Below are 22695 nucleotides of genomic sequence, written 5' to 3' on the forward strand. Positions count from 1 at the left end.
TTGCGTCACCATCAACATTAAGAATTTCTTAGTGTGTAGTTACTCAAAGTTTCTTTATTTCGGGCTTATACAGGTATGCCTCATGTCTCATGGAAATGACTTCAATATTGCGCCTAAAAACCTCGCTCGTCCCATATAGCGCGAGTGTGGTGCAGTTCAAGTAATCAACAGGCGCGCGCCCTGAAAGGTTAAGAATGATTCTGATAAACACCTTCATAAATTATATTTTCATGAACTTTTTCTGTAATTTTCGTGAAAGGGACTTTCGTTTGGGCATTCTTTTTACGACTTCAGCCAGGTTTCTTCTAAAATTAATTTAAGAATGTATTCTTTCCCATGCGCTTTAGTATTTTTTCCATGATTACCTCTAGGGACACTGTCAAATAATCCTCAAGGGTTATTTCAGGTTTCATCATTTTTTTTTTCTCAGAGTTGTTATATAAAGAAGATTTTTTCAGGATTCCCTAGAATGATTTCTGCAAGAGTTACTTCAAAGATTCCTCCTGATATTCCTTTAGAATCCATTTCTATACATGTATTCCTTTGTACATTTCTCCAAGAATTTCTTCGGATATTTGGGTCTTCATCAGGAGTTTCTCAAAAGATCAATCTTGAAACTAATCCACGGGCTTCTTCAGAAATTCCTACTGGGAATTATTTAAGAATTATTTAGGAAGTGTTCTTCAAGGAATGCTACAAAAATCCGTGCATGTATTCGTTCATGTATTTCTTCGATCAGTTTTGAAGGAATTCTTCCCGAATATTATCAGAATTTTCCAAAGGAGTTTTTTTTTCAAAGATTTCATCAAAAGATGCAATTTTTGGAGATTTGTTTTTTTTTACAAAGATTCGGAGATTCTTTTAGAATTCAATCAAGGGTTTTCCTTTAGAAGCATTTTTTCCAGCCACCCTTTATATAAATAATTGTTAGAATTTCTCCAGAGGTTTCTCCTGGTATTGCTCCAAGTATTCAGGGATTTTTTCCAGGCATATATTTAGAAATTTCTCCAGAAAAATTCCAAGTGGTTCTTGTGGAAATTATATTGGGGTTCCTCCAGTAGTGCTCCAGGTATTGCTTAGGATTTATTTGGACCTTACATCAGGGATTCCTTCAGAAATTTTTCCGGTGATGCTTCAGGAATTTCTCCAGAAGTTTCTTCCAGGTATTCTTTCTAAGATTAGTATTATGTTTCTGTAGGATTTACTACAAAATTTCTTCAGAGATTATTGTGTAGAATGTATTTTGTTCAGTACTTGTTAAAAGACCCTTCAAATTTCTCCAGTGGTATCTTCAGGAGTTCTTCCATGGACTCGTTCAGAAGCCCCACCTGGGAACCCCCACCACTATCTTTGTCTGCTATTTCGGCAGGGATTTCTGCAATGATTTTTAAGAGATTATATCTAAATTTTTAAACAGATTTCCATAGGAATCCCTCCAGAAATTTCTGAGGCAATTTTTCTTTGAAATTACTTCCAAGTTCCTACAGAAGTTTCTCATTTTTTTTCTAGGAATTTAGGTGGTATCTTATGAAGTTTAGTGATAACTTAAGAAATTGCTTCAGGAGTTGTTGTCCTAGAACTCCTCAAGAAAAATGTAAATCATTTCTTCTAGGAAACTCCAAAGGTATCACCAGAAGTTTTAGGATTTCTTTAAGTAATTCTCCAGATATTCCTTTATAAAATCCTTAATGGATTCTTTCAAAAATTCTGTAATTTTTTGTGTAACTTTTGAGAGAAGTTCTAGAAAATCCGTGGAGAAATATTTGAATACTAATGGAATTCGTCAGTTAATTCTTGGAGAAATGAGCTTTGAAGAGGAGTTTCTGAGATACTCCATTGAAAAACTTTTGAACTTGCTGAAATTCCTGAAAAAATCCCGAAAAATCTGTATAAGTCTCTTGTGGTGCATTCTCAGGTATCCCTAAAAAACAAAAAAGACAATAACACCGTTTTCATCCAGAGGCCACACAGACTGAACAATTGAATATTAATCACATTAGATAACGAACAACACATATAACACCCAGTGGCCCAGTGGAGAATTTTCCGTTTGACGAAAAGTTTTTCCCGAATGGAGCGATAATCTCATCCACACTTCGAAGCTTACGAGACACAACTAAATGACTGACGCAGCTAACCGGTTGGCCAAGAAGCCCACATTTTTGGTTTCTGAAAGAACCCCTGGAGAAATTTCAGAAGAGATCTGTAGTATAATTCCTGTAGAAATCTTAGGAAGGATTCTTCAATGTATCTCTAGATGAATATCTGAAGGAATCCCAAGGAAATTTGAAATGGATTCCCAGGAGAAATTACTGATGAAATAGTGGCTGTTCGGGTCCGTATGAAGTTGATCATCAATATGAACTTCTATTCTCGATCAGCCTAGATAGCTGTGTAGTATCGGTAGCGGTTGTCATAATTGGCTAAGAATAACACTACGAACTACCTGTTCCGGTGGTAAGAGTCCATCAAACAGGTGACCCCTAATTCATGGTGTTATGCGGCTATATGCTTACCGTGCTTAGGAATGAATGGTTAGGGGGGTCTAATAAAATTCTAACCGCTTAATGGAGCCTGTGGAATACTAGGGCGCCCTCCACAGTATTCTGCCCTTACTGCGCTAACCGGAGCAATGTTGCAGTTGACCTTGTGTTTCTCCGAGATAATCTGCTATCCTTCTTAAGCCTCAACTCCGATGCTCAATAAGGGTGGGATTATTAGTATGTTGTTTACTAGCTTTAATTAATACCTAAATGGCTCTTCGCATTATGCGTTCTTCACAGTGTCCTCTGTGTATCTTCGTCTCTGGCGTTCTTCCATCGATATTGAATTGGTTTTTACCGCTTCTCTTTTTCTTATGTTGTGATTGTAAGAGTTTGATCGTGCCTAGTTTGGGTAGTGGCTATGGTTATGACAGCTCAGATTAATCTTCAGCATAAAAGAACAGCTTTGGTCAAAGAACCTTACATTCGTAGGGGAGATTTCTATGTAGATGTAATGCTTCAGTTAACACCTATATGGTTCCGCATTTTGCGTTTGACCTGATGTTTGCTACTTTCAGTAAAATTGAAATGGCAATCTCGCGTGTCATGCCTCGAGCCCCAAAATGTTTTGATAAAACTGCTTGTTTGCAGCCTTGCTATTCCCAAATCTTGGTGGGATTATACTGTCAAGTTTATTCCGTAAGTGGATAATGCAGCGTATGAAGATCAGACTTATCAATTTGACCTCTTTCTTCTGAAATGATTAGAGCGCTTTGTCGAGCATTACACCCGCGATGTTTTTTTTTCTGGCAAACATGCCTCTCCATGGGAACCAACATGCTTAACAAAATGGAAAGTACACTGTGATTTGATTACACAATGTTTTATACGATGTCGGAAAAGCATTCATTCAAAAACAATTTTGTTTGGGTGTTTTTTTAGGTTTTCAGGATACTTTAGAACACATACCTTTCGATTCCATAAGGGAAGCCGCATGGATTGTCCTATTTATCATTCAATGACTTACAATTGGATTTACCAAATGCTCAAAAACCAACATCTCTTCTCGGCATTCCGTCAAGCAGTCAATATGTAATAGAGTGTTTGTGGATGCCCCCATGCGGGAGTCTTGCCATCACTTTTAAGGAATCTCGTAGCAGAAACGCAATTGAGATAACTCAATGTGGTTTTCCTACTTATGATTTTGTCTATCACAAGCTTCAACAGCCTTCATTTGCATATGTTAGCTGAAAATCCGACTGTGGAACCTAAAATCATTTGATAAGTAAGTACCCAACTTTTACGCAACTGCGTTTCCGAGTACTCGGTAAACACTTGAACAACACTTAAACACTTGACAGTGAAACTGACCTAAGAAGCCTGAATCTTTAGGATGTTCTGTTATTCTGAACCCTTGTGGCAAGTAAGTCTATAGCTACTTTACGCTTTATGCGTTTTTACAGTGCCCTTTTCAGGGCGCTGTTTGAACCCGTTGTGGTACGCTTATGCGATTATGTCGACCCTATTCCCTTACCTTCCCTTTCCCTATACCATCCCTTATTCCTCCCTTCCCTCTCCCTCAGATAAATAATGAATAGGCTCGTATTCATGACGATGGCACAAATTTCCCAAATGGAGGAAAACGTGCCTCTGGAGCTGACCTACTGATAAGGTAGCCCTAAAAAAACAAAAAAAAAACAATTACACCGTTTTCAGCCAGAGGCCGCACAGACTGGACAATTGAACATTACTAGCATTCGACAACGGACAACACATATAACACCCAGTGGAGAATTTTCCGTTTGACGATAAGTTTTCCCCGACTGGAGCGATAATCGAACCCACACTCTGAGGCTTACGAGACACAACTAAACGACTAACGCCGCTAACCGGCCGGCCACGAAGCCCACATTTTTGGTTTCTGAAAGAATCCCTGTGGAAATTTCAGAAGCAATTCCCAGTAGAACTCCTGTAGAAATCTTAGGAAGGATTCTTTGATGAATCTTTAGATGAATATCTGAAAAAATCCCAAGGAAATTCGAGAAGGAATCCCAGGAGAAATTACTGATGAAATTTCTGAAATTTCGGGAAACCTTTGGTGGAATTCCTTGAGAAGTGGAATGATGGATTTTTAGAAAAAATCCTGGAGAAATCTTTCTATAAAGTTTTCATTAAGTAACCCTGGATCAATCTGTGGAGGAATTGCTGTAAAAATTCTAAGATAAATGCCTAAATAAGCTTCCTAAGCTATTCCTGTAGAAACACCTGGGAATTAATTCGAAATATAATTCTGAAAGGATGCGTGGGGAAATTGTTGTCTTCAAATGAAAATACCAGAGAAATTTCTTAAGAAATGCTTGTAGGAATATCTGAGGGAAATTCTGAAAAAGTATTTCTTGAATTTCTGCAGGAATCTCTTGAGGAATTCTTGCTCGAACCACTGAACGTAATGATGCAATCATCTCTGGAGGAATTCCTGAAAAAAATTCGCTGAAAAAAAATCTAAACATTTTAATGCAGGAATTTTTGATGGAATACCTAGAGCAATTCTTAAACAAATCTCTGGTGGACTTCTTCAAGAAATACCTTTTCGAATTTCTGAAGGAATCTGAGAAAAAATGGCTGAAGAAACCATTTAACTTACTTATTTATGAAAGAATATTTCAAATAATTTCCGTAAGATTCCTTAGACAAGAAGAAATTTTCTAAACGAATCCCAAGATGAATTTCTAAAGTAATTCATCACGGAGTTTCAGAATGTCCCAATTGAAACCTACCTCACAGAAATCTTAAAGAAATTTCAGGGTAAATCCTTGAAGCAGGTAAATCTGAAGCAGAGATTTTAATTTTTATTTGCAATGAGTACAATCAACGTGAATTTTGAAAATTCTAAACTGGGAGATCAAACTTAAATTCATTTTGGTGAATTTTCTCACTTATTTATTCATGTTTCTGTCACCGACAATTTTCTTTGAGAAATAGAGCTAGACCGTAACTGCCGATTAACAGAAATTGGACATTTTACGACGTAACAGAAAATTTTCATGACAGAGAATTGAATGAAAAAAGAAGCATTCAGCTGACAATCAATGTGACCAAATACGAATGAAAATATGAGGAGGTCAATCTTAAATTAGTTCTTCGATTTTTTTTGGAAAGTTCTGTGGAAGTTTGTGAAATATTTTCGAAAATAACTCAGAAACATTCTGGCCGATTCCATAACTTTTGATTTTTTGTAAAATCGCTGAAAGCGTTTCTGAAGAAATTCATGGGCGATTTCTTTTAGGAATTCTCGTATGGATTACAGAACACATGGTATAGTTCGTTAGAAATAGGTTTTATCCCAGTTAGGACGTTATGTGAGTAAGGCTTTTTTTCTGAATATTTCCCATATCCCTTTCGTGACGAACCAGCACAATTGTGCTGTTGAGCAATAACAGTTTTGCGTAATTTTTTCAACTGTTTAGTCTTTGGTTTACCTGATGTAAATTGTTTTACATATTGAGACATTACATATACTTGCACGTGTGCAAACAAACTTTTGTTTATGTTGTGTTTGAGATTTACCACAGCAAGTTAAACAAAAAGTGTGCAAAAATTGTAAAACATGAAAAAGTTTTATCTGTCGTAAATTTATAATTTTTGATTTATCTAGGTGGACAAAGCTAGGAATCTAAAGTTAAAGAGTAGTTCTTGCAAATGTCAAAGAAAAGTGAAAAATCTGAGAGCTCTGGAGAGCCAAATTTAGGCAATTTGTATGGAAATTTCAGTTTTTTGCTCTCCATCCCGAAAGGGATATAGCATGCAAAAATTAATCATGCATAATATTAATTTTTCGATATCTTTGTACGTGTTTACTGCCTTCTATCATTGATATTAATGTCTACTTCTTCTTCTTTATGGCTCAACTTTCTCATTGGAACTTGGTCTGCCTCTCGTAAACTTAGTGTTCTTAAAGCACTTCCACAGTTATTAATTAAATTGCTTTCTTTGCCTGCCATTGCATGAATTTATACATTGACCATAGAGTCATAGAGTACCTTCATATCTGCCACACGATATGCACATGAAAAATGATCATTGACAGAGGAAACTCTCAGTTAACAACTGTGGGAATATACAGGGAGTGGCCAAAACGTTTGGAATAGGCAACTTTTTTTTCTTTCACAAAAATGATCAACATGCTGTAACTTTTCATAGAGTGCATCAAAAATTCTCAAATTTTGACTGTTTGTCAACCTATTATATGATCATCATTGGTACAAATTTGGGCTCGATTGATTGATCGTTCGCGAAACTAGAACCGTTCTCGTAAAACACTATTTTTTAGACAACCAATTTTTGAACTGTCATATCTCCGAAACCAGTGAACAAATTCAAATCAAACTTTGAACCTTTAACCAACAATATATTGATACTTGATGCGACATTATAAAATATAATATTTTCTCATGACGAATAAAGTTATACCGGTTTGACATTATCACCCATATAGAGGAAAATAAGTAAAATTTACAATACCACACAAAAATTATTAAATGTGTTCTTGCTTCAACCCAATTTGGCTCCAATATATCTAATTTGAGATATCTTGAGAACAGAAGTAGAAAATCTTTAGATATCAAAACTAAAATTTTATGACATTGATGTAAAAAATTTACACGTTTTCGAAAAAGAACCAAAAAGTGTCATTCCATGATTACCTTTTTAAATGTTTCAAAAGTACATACGTTTTAATAACTTGTGAAGCATTAATATATTGTTGATAAACGTTCAAAATTTCATTTAATTTGGTTCACTGGTTTCTGAGATATAACAGTTCAAAAATAAGCTGTCTGAAAAATAGTGTTTTACGAAAACGGTTCTAGCTTCGCGAAAGATTAACCAATCGAGCTCAAAATTGTACCAATGATACACATATAATAAGTTGACAAACAGTCAAAATTTCGTTAAGTACTGTTCCTTTGAATTCCACTAAGAATTTGCATCCTTTGACAGATACGTATTTCGACCTCAACTGTAAGGTCGTCTTCAGTGTCTTGTTACAGATATTCCCCTAACAAGCTCAGGTTAATCATCATAGTCAAAATTTGAGAATTTTTGATGCACTCTATGAAAAGTTACAGCATGTTGAACTTTTATGTGAGAGAAAAAAAAGTTGCCTATCCCAAACATTTTGGCCACCCCCTGTAATTTATAGCACAAGCTGAGAAGCAGGCTTTGCTCCAGTGGAGACGTTTTGCCAAGAAGAAGAAGAGTCAGAAAAAGGAAAATATAATATGGGTAGGTATCTCTTCTCGTCGAACCTTTTTTTCAATCTAAAACTTGCAGAAATCAATGAAATTCGCATTACTCATCAATCCACTAAACAAGAAAATATATTTTAGCCAAACCATATGACTACCGCTTATTTATTTTTGTTCCGTGTATAAAATTAAACAAAAGCCAGAAATTGTTTTCATGGGCACATTTCGGATGTAAAATTTTATGTTCACGCGTTTTGACTTCTACTGGTTTTGAATGAACATTCTATCGAAGCCGAATAAGTAACGCACATATCTTTGGGAGCCTCTAGTTTTCACTGACAGATGGTCACCGAAATAAAGTCTAAAAATGGAACAAAGAATAACAGTGTAAGTAAGGTAGAAAGAATTTCGCACTTCGAGCGTGAAAAACATATTTAGGTAGTGCTGGCGGTTTCTCACATATGGTGACACAACTAATTTCTAGTGGACAAACTTGTCCTTTGAAGCAACAGCTGCAAGATATGAACCCCCAAAGAGGCCAAAAACTACGCAAGAAGTTCGATATCCGACCATTCAGTGAATCATCCCAATAAGTTCGATACACAACACGCCGAAATCGCACTTCCCGCCCTAAAACCGGGTCATCAAAAACGTATTGAGCCATAAAGTAAACTGCGAAAACCATTCGTCCAAGCAACACAACGTGTGCCGCCGGCCGCGGCGATGGGATATCAACACTCCCCCGTAGCTGATCGGTTATTCGCGTGAAGAAATATCGCTTGTTGGTTCTCGTTTTGGATTGACCCTCGCTTGGCTGGTGTAGAGTGCGACAGACGAAGATGCTCCACGCCATACTACCAGCCTGGCTGCTGGTGATGGTGTAGGAGCTGTGGGGAGCTGAGCAAATAATTAATGTTTCCTATTTTGATTCCAGGGCTGTTTCAAATTCAGACATTTGGTTTTTTATCGCGCATTTCATGGTTGGAAAGTCTGAGATTTCGATCCAACCCTGGAATTCCAGATATTTAGTCACGCGCCTGGGCCCAAATGCTTTACGACTGACTGATGCACACTTCCTTTTGGCTAATATTTTGTATGTTTTTCTCCCCTTTTTGTCTACTTCCAGATATTTTATTTTTATGACACCGCGGGTTCGAACCAGGCAAAAAAGTGTGGATGCGCGTGTGTTTTGACGGGCTGTGCTTCGCGTCACGGCGCCCGGCGGCCGTAGAGCAGGAGACGCAGACGGTCTTGTGCGGCGCAACCGCACTCGATACTCAGCATCTCGTGCGTCTGCTGAAGTACGCGAACTTCGCGGCGCCGACCAACGGACTCGGTATCGCTTTCGGTTCTCCGTCGCCCCAGTCCCGGTCCCTGCCCTCGCCCCGTTCTGATCCTCCTTCATCCCTCACCACCCATAATCCACCGTCGGGCGCGTCGTTGTTGTCGTCGGTGTCGACGCCGACGTTGCCGTCGTCAGTAGCTTCTCACGGTTCCGCGGGAAAAGATCTAACCGTTTCGTCGTCATTGCAACTTGTCGCGTCAAACGCCGTCGCTGGCACGATGAATGAAAACAGTGGTGAGCTAGGCGCGGCGTCCATCGATCATCAACCATCCCAGAACGACACCTCCAACAACAACCTGGATGCTTCTTCGAACGTGGCCGCCGCAGTCAACAACGTCAAACAGATGGTCGTGCTGCAGGGTGACCTTCAGCAGAACCTCTACATCAACGATCCGGCCAGTTTAAACCTCACGCCCCGGGAGCAAGAATTGCTGAAAGTGATACAGGAACGGGACATCCGGATTCGGGAGCTAGAGGATTGTCTAAGGCACAAGCATGATGAAGTGGCCGAGCTGCGAAGCCACCTGGACAAATTCCAGAGTGTGTTCCGATCGAGTGGTGGTGCCGGTGGTGTGTCTCCTGGTGGACGGAAAATGGGTGCCCATGGTGGTGTGCAACGACAGCGTGCCCAGGGTATTTCCGCCGAACCACAGCGGGACATTTCGGTGCTGGAGCTGATGCACGTGGCGTTCCAGAAGTACGACAAGGACGACAGGTTAGTGAACGATTATTGATTTGAATGTTTAATATTTATGTAGAGTATGATAACATAATTTAGTTTTGCTTCCTACATAGGAGGAGGCAAATGCGATTCCTCTTAGAAGATCTATGCAGTGTTGTAGTTGGTTTACACGATATAAGTGGCTTGAAGTCAACTGAATATGGAGCATTTCCAGCTAAACGCACGCATCGCGTAAACGTGACCTTTTTCAATTCAAATGAAATTTAGCTCATGTTTTTCACCCAACTTTTGAGATTTTTTTCATTTGTCGTAATTTGAAAACGGTTTGTTGGACTGAGAGAAATATTCATCGCGGATATATGTGAAATGTAATATTTTTTCAATTTTCCAAAAAACCTTACACTTTATTTTTTCAAATTATTTTTATTTTGAAAGCTGACCAAGTAGCCCAGAATGGTCAGAAGCTTCAATTTTTTGTCGAATTTTTATTTTTATCGATTTTTAAACCATCAAAAGGAAACAATCTTTGAGATTTTCGATATCATAAATAGATTCTTCGAACAAGTTTCAATAAAAAAAAACTAAATATTTTTTCCTATTTCCACCCATAATTTAACGGTTGCGTCACCAAAGTATTTTTCGCAACCAAATTTTTATGCATTTGTGGCTCTAGTTTCCATAATTTCCAACCGATTTTGATGAAAATTTGACACAACATCCGGAAACTAGTGGCATTTCGTAAAATACGTTGGTTTTCCAAGTCGGATAACCGGTTCCGGATTTATACGGAAACCCAGTGGGGCACGTCGGTTAGCCAAGTGGAACATTACCATGTTTTTATACGTCTTATCGTCGTTGGGGGTGAGAATGGGCCAAAAAAGGATACGAATAGAATGTTTGTTAAATAACAAATACAATTGAAAACGGAATAACTTTTTATTCGGTATGTATACTTTTTTATCTGGTAATGACAGTTAAGCAAGAAAGTATCACATTATATGAATTGCTTACTTAACTACAAATGATTGAAAATTGACCTAATCTCACCCCTTAGAGGGGGTGAGAATGGGTCAAAGTATTCGAAATCGCCTATCTAAGAATGTAAGTTAATTTTATTGAACATATCTAGCAAAAAATCTTAAAATACAATGTAACCATGACGAATAAAAACTTAGGTAATTTTTAAAGATGATTAAACCACCTAAAAGGGCTAATAAAACCGAAAAAATGGTTGAAATTTGATAAAATAACATTTGTATGTTGTATCGCCATTTTTAGCCACCATCCTCATTTAATGTTTCAACCTCCATGAGAGGAGGGGGAGGATTACAACGAGGGAGGGGCGCATTGAAAGATCGATTGAAAAAAAACATGATATTTTTAGTATACTGCATAAGAAATGTTAACCAAACCATCTATAAACTCTCATGATCATTGGCCTCCATACTGCCAAAGCAAATCACTCCATCTCAAGATAGAGGGTCGTTTAAATATTATGTTACACAACATTTCACATTATTAGACCCTCTCTCGCAATAACTTTAAAGCGGATTTTTTTTTAAATAAATGTTGTATGAGTTCTAGTAGACTTATTCTTCTGTCCAAACGCATGTATTGTTATAAATGATTTGAGGCACTAAACGTACGAACACTCCCGCTTGCCATTTCTTCGGCATATTTTCGAAGAAAAGTGGGCTTTTATGAAGATACGGTAAACATGGCACCACTCTAACGTCAAATGGGGACTGGATAACAAGTTGAATTTTTGGTTAAGGTTATGTGCACTCGATAACTTGCCTGACCCAATCTCACCCTCATTCTTAATATTTAGACATTGGGTCGAAAATATTGAATTTTTAAATAAAAAGAGCAATGACAGCCCGCGTTTTTCATTGCATCGACCAGGTAATACCTACAGCTAACCACTTATAAGAAAATTTATGTTTAGGTCCTCGTGTGAAACATTACGATGGAGAATTTTTTTCAGAGTGATTCACCAGTAGTTTCATCATGAAAGTTTGGCCATAAATTTATCAAAAAACCATTATTGCTAAACATCTTATTCTGCATCATGACGTGTAAAAACATTTCCTCTTTGAAATAATATAAAGTTTTCAACATAAATTAGCGATAGTTGATGAACTATTTCAGATTTTATGTTTCTCCGTTTTAACCCAATCTCACCCCCCCAGACCCATTGTCACCCCCAACGACGGTACATCAAACTATGATTTTTCATCTCTGAATCGTAAACTATACGTGTATATGAGTAGTTTTTGTTCATTTGGAATAGTAATGCCCTGTTCCGGATTCCCCAAGGGCGTCAGGTGGGGACATATATCGCCGTTGGGCACAAACCATATCATGCGACGTATCTAACTTCATAATGTTTCGTACAGAATACAAAAGTATACATATGGAGTGACTAAAAACTATGACTGACCAGGTACGGGTCCATCCGAGACATTTTGAGAATGATTCCGGTACTACATACGTCTTACATAAACATTCCGTATCATGTGACACACATTTTTTTTTTTATTTTGATGATGTTTAGTGTGTATATTTTGCAGAAACTGTCTGCGGTCTTCAATCGGTGAGCCTTAAGCCTAGTACTCAGCTGACAAGAAATGAGATCAAGGATGCTTTGGTTTTGTGCTATGATTGGAATTCTTACAGGGATTAATTCTAGTATTCCGTCTGAAATTCATCTAGATGCTCCAGTGGCTCCTCAAGGAAAAACCTGATTTAATCCACCTATGGTGAACAGAACCCTTCTTACACTTAATAAAATTATTGTTGTATTATTTGTATTTAACATATTTATTTTGTGTAATTGACCAAAAGTTCTAGAAAATATTGTGGCTTTGGCATCTAGTGGATTGATTTCCAAAATAGCATCATGGACCATGGACTTGTATGGAATCTTGTATGGAATCTTATTCCATAACTTGTATGGAATGTTTAAAAAAAGCTTACATATTCTGGATTATTGTATCTTTTGTGAACTGCCAAAAGATCTTGAATCGATTAACAAATGGGTAAGAAAATCAGCGAGATACACTTTGTCTAATATCTCTTAATCAGTCGATTAAATTATCTCCGAAGTACTTGGATTTCATGGTTATGGTGTAAAAAGGACACTAATAATATATCTACTAAGTTAATCAGTTTTGGCATTTGCTAGTTATTTTGGCTGTCCGGTTCTTGCATTTTTTCCACAATATATGAAGGAATCCCTGAAGGATTTCCTGATGGAATCCCTGAAGGACTTCCTGAAGGAATCCCTGATGGAATCCCTGAAGGACTTCCTGAAGGAATCCCTGAAGGACTTCCTGAAGGAATTTCTGAAGGAATCCCTGAAGGACTTCCTGAAGAAATCCCTGAAGGAATTTCTGAAGGAATCCCTGAAGGAATTTCTGAAGGAATCCCTGAAGGAATTTCTGAAGGAATCCCTGAAGGACTTCCTGAAGGAATCCCTGAAGGACTTCCTGAAGGAATCCCTGAAGGACTTCCTGAAGGAATCCCTGAAGGACTTCCTGAAGGAATCCCTGAAGGACTTCCTGAAGGAATCCCTGAAGGACTTCCTGAAGGAATCCCTGAAGGACTTCCTGAAGGAATCCCTGAAGGACTTCCTGAAGGAATCCCTGAAGGACTTCCTGAAGGAATCCCTGAAGGACTTCCTGAAGGAATCCCTGAAGGACTTCCTGAAGGAATCCCTGAAGGACTTCCTGAAGGAATCCCTGAAGGACTTCCTGAAGGAATCCCTGAAGGACTTCCTGAAGGAATCCCTGAAGGACTTCCTGAAGGAATCCCTGAAGGACTTCCTGAAGGAATCCCTGAAGGACTTCCTGAAGGAATCCCTGAAGGACTTCCTGAAGGAATCCCTGAAGGACTTCCTGAAGGAATCCCTGAAGGACTTCCTGAAGGAATCCCTGAAGGACTTCCTGAAGGAATCCCTGAAGGACTTCCTGAAGGAATCCCTGAAGGACTTCCTGAAGGAATCCCTGAAGGACTTCCTGAAGGAATCCCTGAAGGACTTCCTGAAGGAATCCCTGAAGGACTTCCTGAAGGAATCCCTGAAGGACTTCCTGAAGGAATCCCTGAAGGACTTCCTGAAGGAATCCCTGAAGGACTTCCTGAAGGAATCCCTGAAGGACTTCCTGAAGGAATCCCTGAAGGACTTCCTGAAGGAATCCCTGAAGGACTTCCTGAAGGAATCCCTGAAGGACTTCCTGAAGGAATCCCTGAAGGACTTCCTGAAGGAATCCCTGAAGGACTTCCTGAAGGAATCCCTGAAGGACTTCCTGAAGGAATCCCTGAAGGACTTCCTGAAGGAATCCCTGAAGGACTTCCTGAAGGAATCCCTGAAGGACTTCCTGAAGGAATCCCTGAAGGACTTCCTGAAGGAATCCCTGAAGGACTTCCTGAAGGAATCCCTGAAGGACTTCCTGAAGGAATCCCTGAAGGACTTCCTGAAGGAATCCCTGAAGGACTTCCTGAAGGAATCCCTGAAGGACTTCCTGAAGGAATCCCTGAAGGACTTCCTGAAGGAATCCCTGAAGGACTTCCTGAAGGAATCCCTGAAGGACTTCCTGAAGGAATCCCTGAAGGACTTCCTGAAGGAATCCCTGAAGGACTTCCTGAAGGAATCCCTGAAGGACTTCCTGAAGGAATCCCTGAAGGACTTCCTGAAGGAATCCCTGAAGGACTTCCTGAAGGAATCCCTGAAGGACTTCCTGAAGGAATCCCTGAAGGACTTCCTGAAGGACTTCCTGAAGGACTTCCTGAAGGACTTCCTGAAGGAATCCCTGAAGGACTTCCTGAAGGACTTCCTGAAGGAATCCCTGAAGGACTTCCTGAAGGAATCCCTGAAGGACTTCCTGAAGGAATCCCTGAAGGACTTCCTGAAGGAATCCCTGAAGGACTTCCTGAAGGAATCCCTGAAGGAATCCCTGAAGGACTTCCTGAAGGAATCCCTGAAGGACTTCCTGAAGGAATCCCTGAAGGACTTCCTGAAGGAATCCCTGAAGGACTTCCTGAAGGAATCCCTGAAGGACTTCCTGAAGGAATCCCTGAAGGACTTCCTGAAGGAATCCCTGAAGGACTTCCTGAAGGAATCCCTGAAGGACTTCCTGAAGGAATCCCTGAAGGACTTCCTGAAGGAATCCCTGAAGGACTTCCTGAAGGAATCCCTGAAGGACTTCCTGAAGGAATCCCTGAAGGACTTCCTGAAGGAATCCCTGAAGGACTTCCTGAAGGAATCCCTGAAGGACTTCCTGAAGGAATCCCTGAAGGACTTCCTGAAGGAATCCCTGAAGGACTTCCTGAAGGAATCCCTGAAGGACTTCCTGAAGGGATCCCTGAAGGACTTCCTGCTGGAATCCCTGAAGGACTTCCTGCTGGAATCCCTGAAGGACTTCCTGCTGGAATCCCTGAAGGACTTCCTGCTGGAATCCCTGAAGGACTTCCTGCTGGAATCCCTGAAGGACTTCCTGCTGGAATCCCTGAAGGACTTCCTGCTGGAATCCCTGAAGGACTTCCTGCTGGAATCCCTGAAGGACTTCCTGCTGGAATCCCTGAAGGACTTCCTGCTGGAATCCCTGAAGGACTTCCTGCTGGAATCCCTGAAGGACTTCCTGCTGGAATCCCTGAAGGACTTCCTGCTGGAATCCCTGAAGGACTTCCTGCTGGAATCCCTGAAGGACTTCCTGCTGGAATCCCTGAAGGACTTCCTGCTGGAATCCCTGAAGGACTTCCTGCTGGAATCCCTGAAGGACTTCCTGCTGGAATCCCTGAAGGACTTCCTGCTGGAATCCCTGAAGGACTTCCTGCTGGAATCCCTGAAGGACTTCCTGCTGGAATCCCTGAAGGACTTCCTGCTGGAATCCCTGAAGGACTTCCTGCTGGAATCCCTGAAGGACTTCCTGCTGGAATCCCTGAAGGACTTCCTGCTGGAATCCCTGAAGGACTTCCTGCTGGAATCCCTGAAGGACTTCCTGAAGGAATCCCTGAAGGACTTCCTGAAAGAATCCCTGAAGGACTTCCTGAAGGACTTCCTGGCGGAATCCCTGAAGGAATTTCTGAAGGAATCCCTGAAGGAATTTCTGAAGGAATCCCTGAAGGAATTTCTGAAGGAATCCCTGAAGGAATTCCTGGAGGAATCCCTGAAGGAATTCCTGGAGGAATCTCTGAAGGAATTTCTGGAGGAATTCCTGAAGGAATTCCTGGAGGAATCTCTGAAGGAATTCCTAGAGGAATCTCTGAAGGAATTCCTAGAGGAATCTCTGAAGGAATTCCTGGAAGAATCCCTGAAGGAATTCCTGGAAGAATCCCTGACGGAATTCCTGGAAGAATCCCTGAAGGAATTCCTGAAAGAATCCCTGAAGGAATTCCTGGAAGAATCCCTGAAGGAATTCCTGGAGAATCCCTGAAGGAATTCCTGGAAGAATCCCTGAAGGAATTCCTGGAGGAATCCCTGAAGGAATTCCTGGAAGAATCCCTGGAGGAATTCCTGGAAGAATCCCTGAAGGAATTCCTGGAGGAATCCCTGAAGGAATTCCTGCAGAAATACCTGAAGGAATTCCTGCAGAAATACCTGTAGGAATTCCTGGAGGAATCCCTGAAGGAATTTCTGGAGGAATCCCTGAAGGAATTCCGGGAGGAATCCTTGAAGGAATTCTGGGAGGAATCCCTGAAAGAATTCCGGGAGGAATCCCTGAAAGAATTCCGGGAGGAATCCCTGAAGGAATTCCGGGAGGAATCCCTGAAGGAATTCCGGGAGGAATCCCTGAAGGAATTCCGGGAGGAATCCCTGAAGGAATTCCGGGAGGAATTCCTGAAGGAATCCCGGGAGGAATTCCTAGAGAAATTCCTGGAAGAATCCCTGTAGGAATTCCTGGAGGAATCCCTGAAGGAATTCCTGGAGGAATCCCTGAAGGAATTCCTTCGGGGATTGCTCCAGCAATTCCATCGGCGATTCCTCCAAGAATTCTTTCGGGGATTACTCCAGGAATTCCTTCGGAAATTTCTCAAGTAATTGCTTATGGGATTCCTCCAGGAATTTCTTCAGAGACTCAGCCAGGAATTACTTCGGGGATTCCTCCCGGAATTCCTTCAGGGTTTCCTCCAAGAATTCCTTCAGGGATTCCTCCAGGAATTCCTTCAGGGATTCCATAGGAATTCCCACAGGGGTTCAGGGTTTTCTATAGAAGTTCTCTCCGGCATTTCTTCAGTAACTGTGATTTGTTCAGGAAATCTCTGAATCCCTGAACCCCTGAAGTATTTCCTGTGGAATCCCTGAAGGAATTCCTATGGAATTCCTGAAGGAATTCCGGGAGGAATCCCTGAAGGAATTCCTGGAAGAACCCCTGAAGGAATTCCTGGAGGAATTCCTGAAGGAATTCCGGGAGGAATCCCTGAAGGAATTCCTGGAAGAATATCTGAAGGAATTCCTGGAGGAATCCCTGAAGGAATTCCTGGAGGAATCCCTGAAGGATTTCCTGGAGGAACCCCTGAAGGAATTCCTGGAGGAATCCCTGAAGGAATTCCTAGAGGAATCCCTGAAGGAATTCCTGGAGAAATCTCTGAAGGAATTCCGGGAGGAATCATTGAAGGAATTCCGGGAGGAATCCCTGAAGGAATTCCGAGAGGAGTCCCTGAAGGAATTCCGGGAGGAATCCCTGAAGGAATTCCTATAAATTTTGAGCTAGTTTGCTAAAGACAGTTTTCATGTAGCTTTGAAGTTGGCGGATCTTGAGATAGGTATTTTTCTGAATTAGGTTAAGGTGGTTAAAAAAAACCGGTTTTCTGGCATTAAGTTTTTCAGTTTTAATTTCTCATCAAAGTTGCCCAAGAACCACTTGTAGAGCATTTGCAGACGTTTCGTTTCGTGCGCGGAGATGGTCGTTATCTCTTTTGGTTTAATAGTTGCAGGGGTTTTTTTTAAATAATTCTTTATTGATAAAGTAATATTACGGGTTGGTGCCTATTTTTCTAGAAAATCATCAATATCTTCTGAACGGAATGACGTAGCTACATTCTCAGCGCACGAAAATGTGCGTTTTTGGAAGCTCAAAGTGGTTCTTTGACGGCTTTGAAGAGAAATTTGAAACAAAAAGATAGCGCGATAAAAAGATTTGTTCTAGCGTCACCCTATAAAAACTATAAAAACTATGGGAAATGCTCAAAATTTGGTCAAAAAATGACAAATTCAGTGAATTCAAAAATTCAGTATCAAAAAGTTACCTGAATTTTTTTTTTCTCAAGTAGTTTGGATCTATACTTTCTCGACTCCCTGGGCATAGTGTATCGTATAATTGTACTTGTCACACAATGTACAAATTCATGCAATGGCAAGTAAAGAAAGCCCTTCAATTAATAACTGTGAAGTGCACACTATGAACACTATGTTGAAGAGAGACAGGCCAAGTCCCAATGCGAACGTCGAGTCATAAAGAAGAAGAAGAACCCCTACTCCTTCCAGTAAACAAATCCATAAAACCGGAAACCGATTGCTCCTGCAAACAACTACACTTTTCGGCCTTTCACTTGTCCGATAATTAACCCGCAATTATGGAGATAATTACCAACGATACACAATAATCGCAAGTATCATTGATTGGTAACAATCAAGATTACACGATATGCACGGTGAACATATAAACAAATTGCCGATAATGTAAGACCCGCGGGGCATGAAACGAGACCTCCGGTAGCGGTTGTGAGGTGAGAGTATGCAAACTGGCTCACCAAAAATCGAGAAACCAGAAATCTTGCAAAAATGGGAGAACTTCTGAACAATCTTTCCAGTCACCATCCACACCGAACGCGCGCAAAGTTGGTCGCATGTTGCGTGATCGTTTAGTACACCACCGGGGGCACGCGTTCACCCTAAATGTCACGCGTGTGGAGTTATTCGAAACTTTAATTAAAATGTTGTCTATCTGCACCGTGCCAATGTGTGTACTATGAATAATCGAGGGGGGCGCTATTCAGCTCCCGGTGCCATATTTCAGCCATTGGCGTACCCGCGCCGCACTTCCATCCAATTATGTGCGAGCAAATCTGCTACATTGGCACCGCACTTCACAGCGCACTGACTTAGACTTTGGAGGATCGAGCGGTCGAGCAGAGCCATTCACGAAACAATCGATGATCGTCGCCGGGAGGCGGTTCTAATCTCAATCCTAAATTATACGTGCGTGTATTCGAGCGAGTGCCTAGGACGGCCAAGGGCGTAGCCAGGGGGGGGCAGGGGGGGGCCGTGGCCCCCCCCTGACCGATCAACTATATTCTAACTTAACTGAAAAACTTAGATGATCAGAGCTGTCAAGTAAAAATAAAATTCTCCTGCATCCTCGTATTTTTTCAATGTATGCAGGAATTCCTTAGGAAATTCTTGGGAGGAACACCTTCGAAAATTCCTGAGGGTATTCCTTCGGAAATACCTGGAGGAATTCCTTTAGAAATTTCTGAAGGAATTCCATCCAAAATTCCTGGAGGAATCCCTTCGCAAATTCCTGAAAGAATGCCATCGGAAATTCCTTCGAAAATTCCTTGGGCAGTTCCTTGGGAAATGGGATGAATACCTTCGGAGATTAGTGGAGGAATTCTTTCAGAAATCCATAGAGAAATTCGTGAGGAAATCCTTAGGTGAATTCCTTACGAAATTTCTGGACAAAATAATTCCAAACTTCCAGGAGGAATGCTTTTGGAAATTCCTGGAGGAATTCCTTCGGAAATTGCTGGACGAATGTCATTGAAAATTCCTGCAGGAATTCCTTCCGAAAGTCCTGGAGGAATACCTTCGGAAAGTCGTAGAGGATTTTTTTCGGAAATACTTTTTGGATTTTTTTTGGAAATTCTTGCAGGAATTCCTTCGGAAATTCCTAGCGGAATTTTCCTGGAGGAATTCCTTCGGAAATTCCAGGAGGATTTCCATCGGAAATTCCTGGAGAAATTATTTCAGAAATTTCGGGAGGAATTCCTTCGGAAATTGCTGGACGAATTCCTTTGGAATTCCAGGAGGAATTCCTTTAGGAATTCCTGGAGGAATTCTTTCGGAAATTCCGGGAGAAATCCCTTCGGAAATTGCTGGGCGAATTTCATTGGAAATTCCAAGAGGAATTCCTTCGGAAATTCCTGCAATAATTTCTTCGGCAATTACTGGATGAATTCCTTCGGAAATTGCTGGACCAATTCTTTTGGAAATTCCTGGAGGAATTCCTTCAGAAATTCCTGGAGGATTTTTTTCGGAAATTCTTTTTAGATTTTTTTTTTGAAATTCCTGGAGAATTACCGTCGGAAATTCCTAGCAGAATTCCTTCGGAAAATCCTGAAGGAATTCTTTCGGAAATTCCGGGAGGAATTCCATCGGAAATTCTATTAGGAATTCCTTTAAAAATTCCTGGAGGAATTCTTTCAGAAATTTCGGGAGGAATTCTTTCGGAAATTGCTGGACGAATTTCTCTAGAGATTCCCGGAGGAATTCATTCGGAAATTTCAGGGGAAATTCCTTTGGGAATTCCTGCAGAAATTCTTTCGGAAACTTCTGAAGGAATTCCATCGGAAATTGCTGGAGGAATTCCATTGGAAATTCCTTCCAAAATTCTTGGAGAAATCCCTTCGCAAAATCCTGGAAGAATTCCTTCTGAAATTTCTGGAGAAATTCCATCGGAAATTCGTGAAGGACTTCGTTCGGAAATTACTGGAGGAAATTGCTGGACGAATTCCTTTGGAGATTCCTGGAGGAATTCATTCGGAAATTCGAAAATGAATTTCTTCATGAATTCCTGGAGGAATTCTTTCGGAAATTCCGGGAGGAATTGCTTCGGAAATTCCTGAAGCAATTCCTTCAAAAAATCCTGGAAGAATTCCTTAAAAAAATCAGAATTCTTGGAGGAATCCCTTCGCAAATTCCTGGAAGAATTCCTTCGGAAATTCCTTGGGGAGTTCCCTCGAAAAGTCTTGGATGAATACCTCCGGAAATTTCTGGAGGATTTTTTTCAGAAATCTATAGACAAATTCCTGAGAAAATCCATGGATGAATTCCTTATGACATTCCTGGAAAAAAATCATTCCAAATTTCTTAGAGGAATGCTTTTTATGATTCCTGGAGGAATTCCTTCGGATACTACTGGACGGATTCCTTTGGAAATTGCAGGAGGAATTGCTTCGAAAATTGCTGGAATAATTTCTTCGGAAATTACTGGAAGAATTCCTTCGGAAATTCCTTGAGGTATTCCTTCAGAAATTCCTGGAGAATTTTTTTCGGAAAGTCTTTTTGGATTTTATTTTTGGAAATTCCAAGAGGAATTCCCTCGAAAATTCTTGGAGGAATTTCTTTACAAATTCCGTTAGGAATTCCTTTAAAAATTCCTGGAGGAATTCATTCGGAAATTCCGGGAGGAATTCCTTCGGAAATTGCTGGACGAATTCATTTGAAGATTCATGGAAATTCCTGCAGGAATTCTTTCGGAATTTCTTCGGAAATTCCTGGAGAAATCCCTCCGGAATCTCTTGGATGCATTCCTTCTCAAATTCGTGGAGCAATTATTTCGGAAATTCCTGAAGGGATTGCTTCAGAGATTCTTGGAGAAATATCTTAACAATTCCCGGAGGAATTCCATTGGAAATTCCTGGAGGAATTCCTTTGAAAATTCCTTCGGAAATTCCTGGAGAAACTTTTTGGAAATTCCTGAAGGATTTTTTTTTGAAATTCCAGGAAGAATTCCTTCTGAAATTCCAGGAGAAATTCTGGAAATTTCCAAAGGAATTTCTCCATGAATTTCCGATGTAATTCCACCAGGAATTTTGCGAAAGAAATTCCTTCAGGATTTTCCGAATGAATTCCTCCATGTATTTCCGAGAGAATTCCTCCAGGAATTCCCGTGGCAATTCCTCCAGGAATTTCGGAGGGAAATCCTCCAGGAACTTCCGGAGAAATTCCTCCAGGAAATTTCAGAAAAAAATCCTCCACATATTTCTGGAGGAATTACTCTAGGAATTTCCGGAATAATTCCTCCAGGAATTTCCAAAGGAATTCTTCCAGGAATTTTCAAGGGAATTCCTCTTGGAATTTTCAAAGGATTTCCTCCTGAAATTTCCGAAGGAATTTCTTCATGAATGTCCGAAGAAATCCCTCCATGAATTTCCGAAGGAATTCCTCCAGAAATTTTCCGACGGGATTCCTCTACGAATTTTCGAAGAAATTCTTCTAGGAATTTTCAAAGGAATTCCTCTTGGAATTTTAAAGGATGTCCTCCTGGAATTTCCGAAGGAATTCCTCCATGAATGTCCGAAGGAATTCCTCTATGAATTTCCGAATGAATTCCTCCAGGAATTTTGCGAAGGAATTTCTAAAGAATTTTCCGCAGGAATTCTTGCATGAATTTTCAAAGGAATTCCTCCAGAAATTTTCCGACGGAATTCCTCCACGAATTTCCGAAGAAATTCCTTGAGGAATTCTCGGAGGAATTCCTCCAGGAAATACCGAAGGAATTCCTCCATGAATTTCCGAAGGAATTCCTCCAGGAATTTTGCGATGGAAATCCTAAAGCATTTTCCGAAGGAGTTCCTCCATGAATTTCCGAAGGAATTGCTCCAGAAATTTTCCGAAAGAATTCATTCACGAATTTCTGAAGAAATTCCTCCACGAATTTTCAAAGGAATTCCTTCAGGAATTTTCTGAGATATTCCTCCATGAATTTCCGGATGAATTACTTCAGAAATTTCCGGAGAAGATCCTCCAGGAATTTTCAAAGAAATTCCTTCTGCAATTTGCGAAGGAATTCCTCTTGGAATTTCCGAAGGAATTCCTTCATAAATTTCCGAAGGCATTCCTTCAGGAATTTCCGAAGGAAATCTTCCAGCAATTTCCGAAGGAATTCCTCCTGGAATTTCCGAGGGAATTCCTTCAGTAATTTCCGGTGGAATTCC

At 40.5% G+C, this 22695-nt stretch overlaps 1 protein-coding gene across 3 annotated transcripts in view; it reads left to right on the top strand.

Annotated features, from left to right (window-relative positions):
• The window catches only part of LOC109433057 (cGMP-dependent protein kinase, isozyme 2 forms cD4/T1/T3A/T3B), an 822160-nt gene that overhangs the window by 270116 nt on the left and 529349 nt on the right, over positions 1-22695 (top strand). For all 3 annotated transcript variants that reach the window (XM_062851134.1, XM_062851136.1, XM_062851135.1), the window contains one exon: positions 8856-9789. In XM_062851134.1, the coding sequence (XP_062707118.1) occupies positions 8906-9789 (884 nt within the window). In that variant the 5' untranslated portion in view covers positions 8856-8905. The remainder of the gene's footprint in view (positions 1-8855; positions 9790-22695) is intronic.

This window comes from Aedes albopictus, chromosome 2 (assembly GCF_035046485.1).
Source record: "Aedes albopictus strain Foshan chromosome 2, AalbF5, whole genome shotgun sequence".
NCBI classification, from domain to species: Eukaryota; Metazoa; Arthropoda; class Insecta; order Diptera; family Culicidae; genus Aedes; species Aedes albopictus.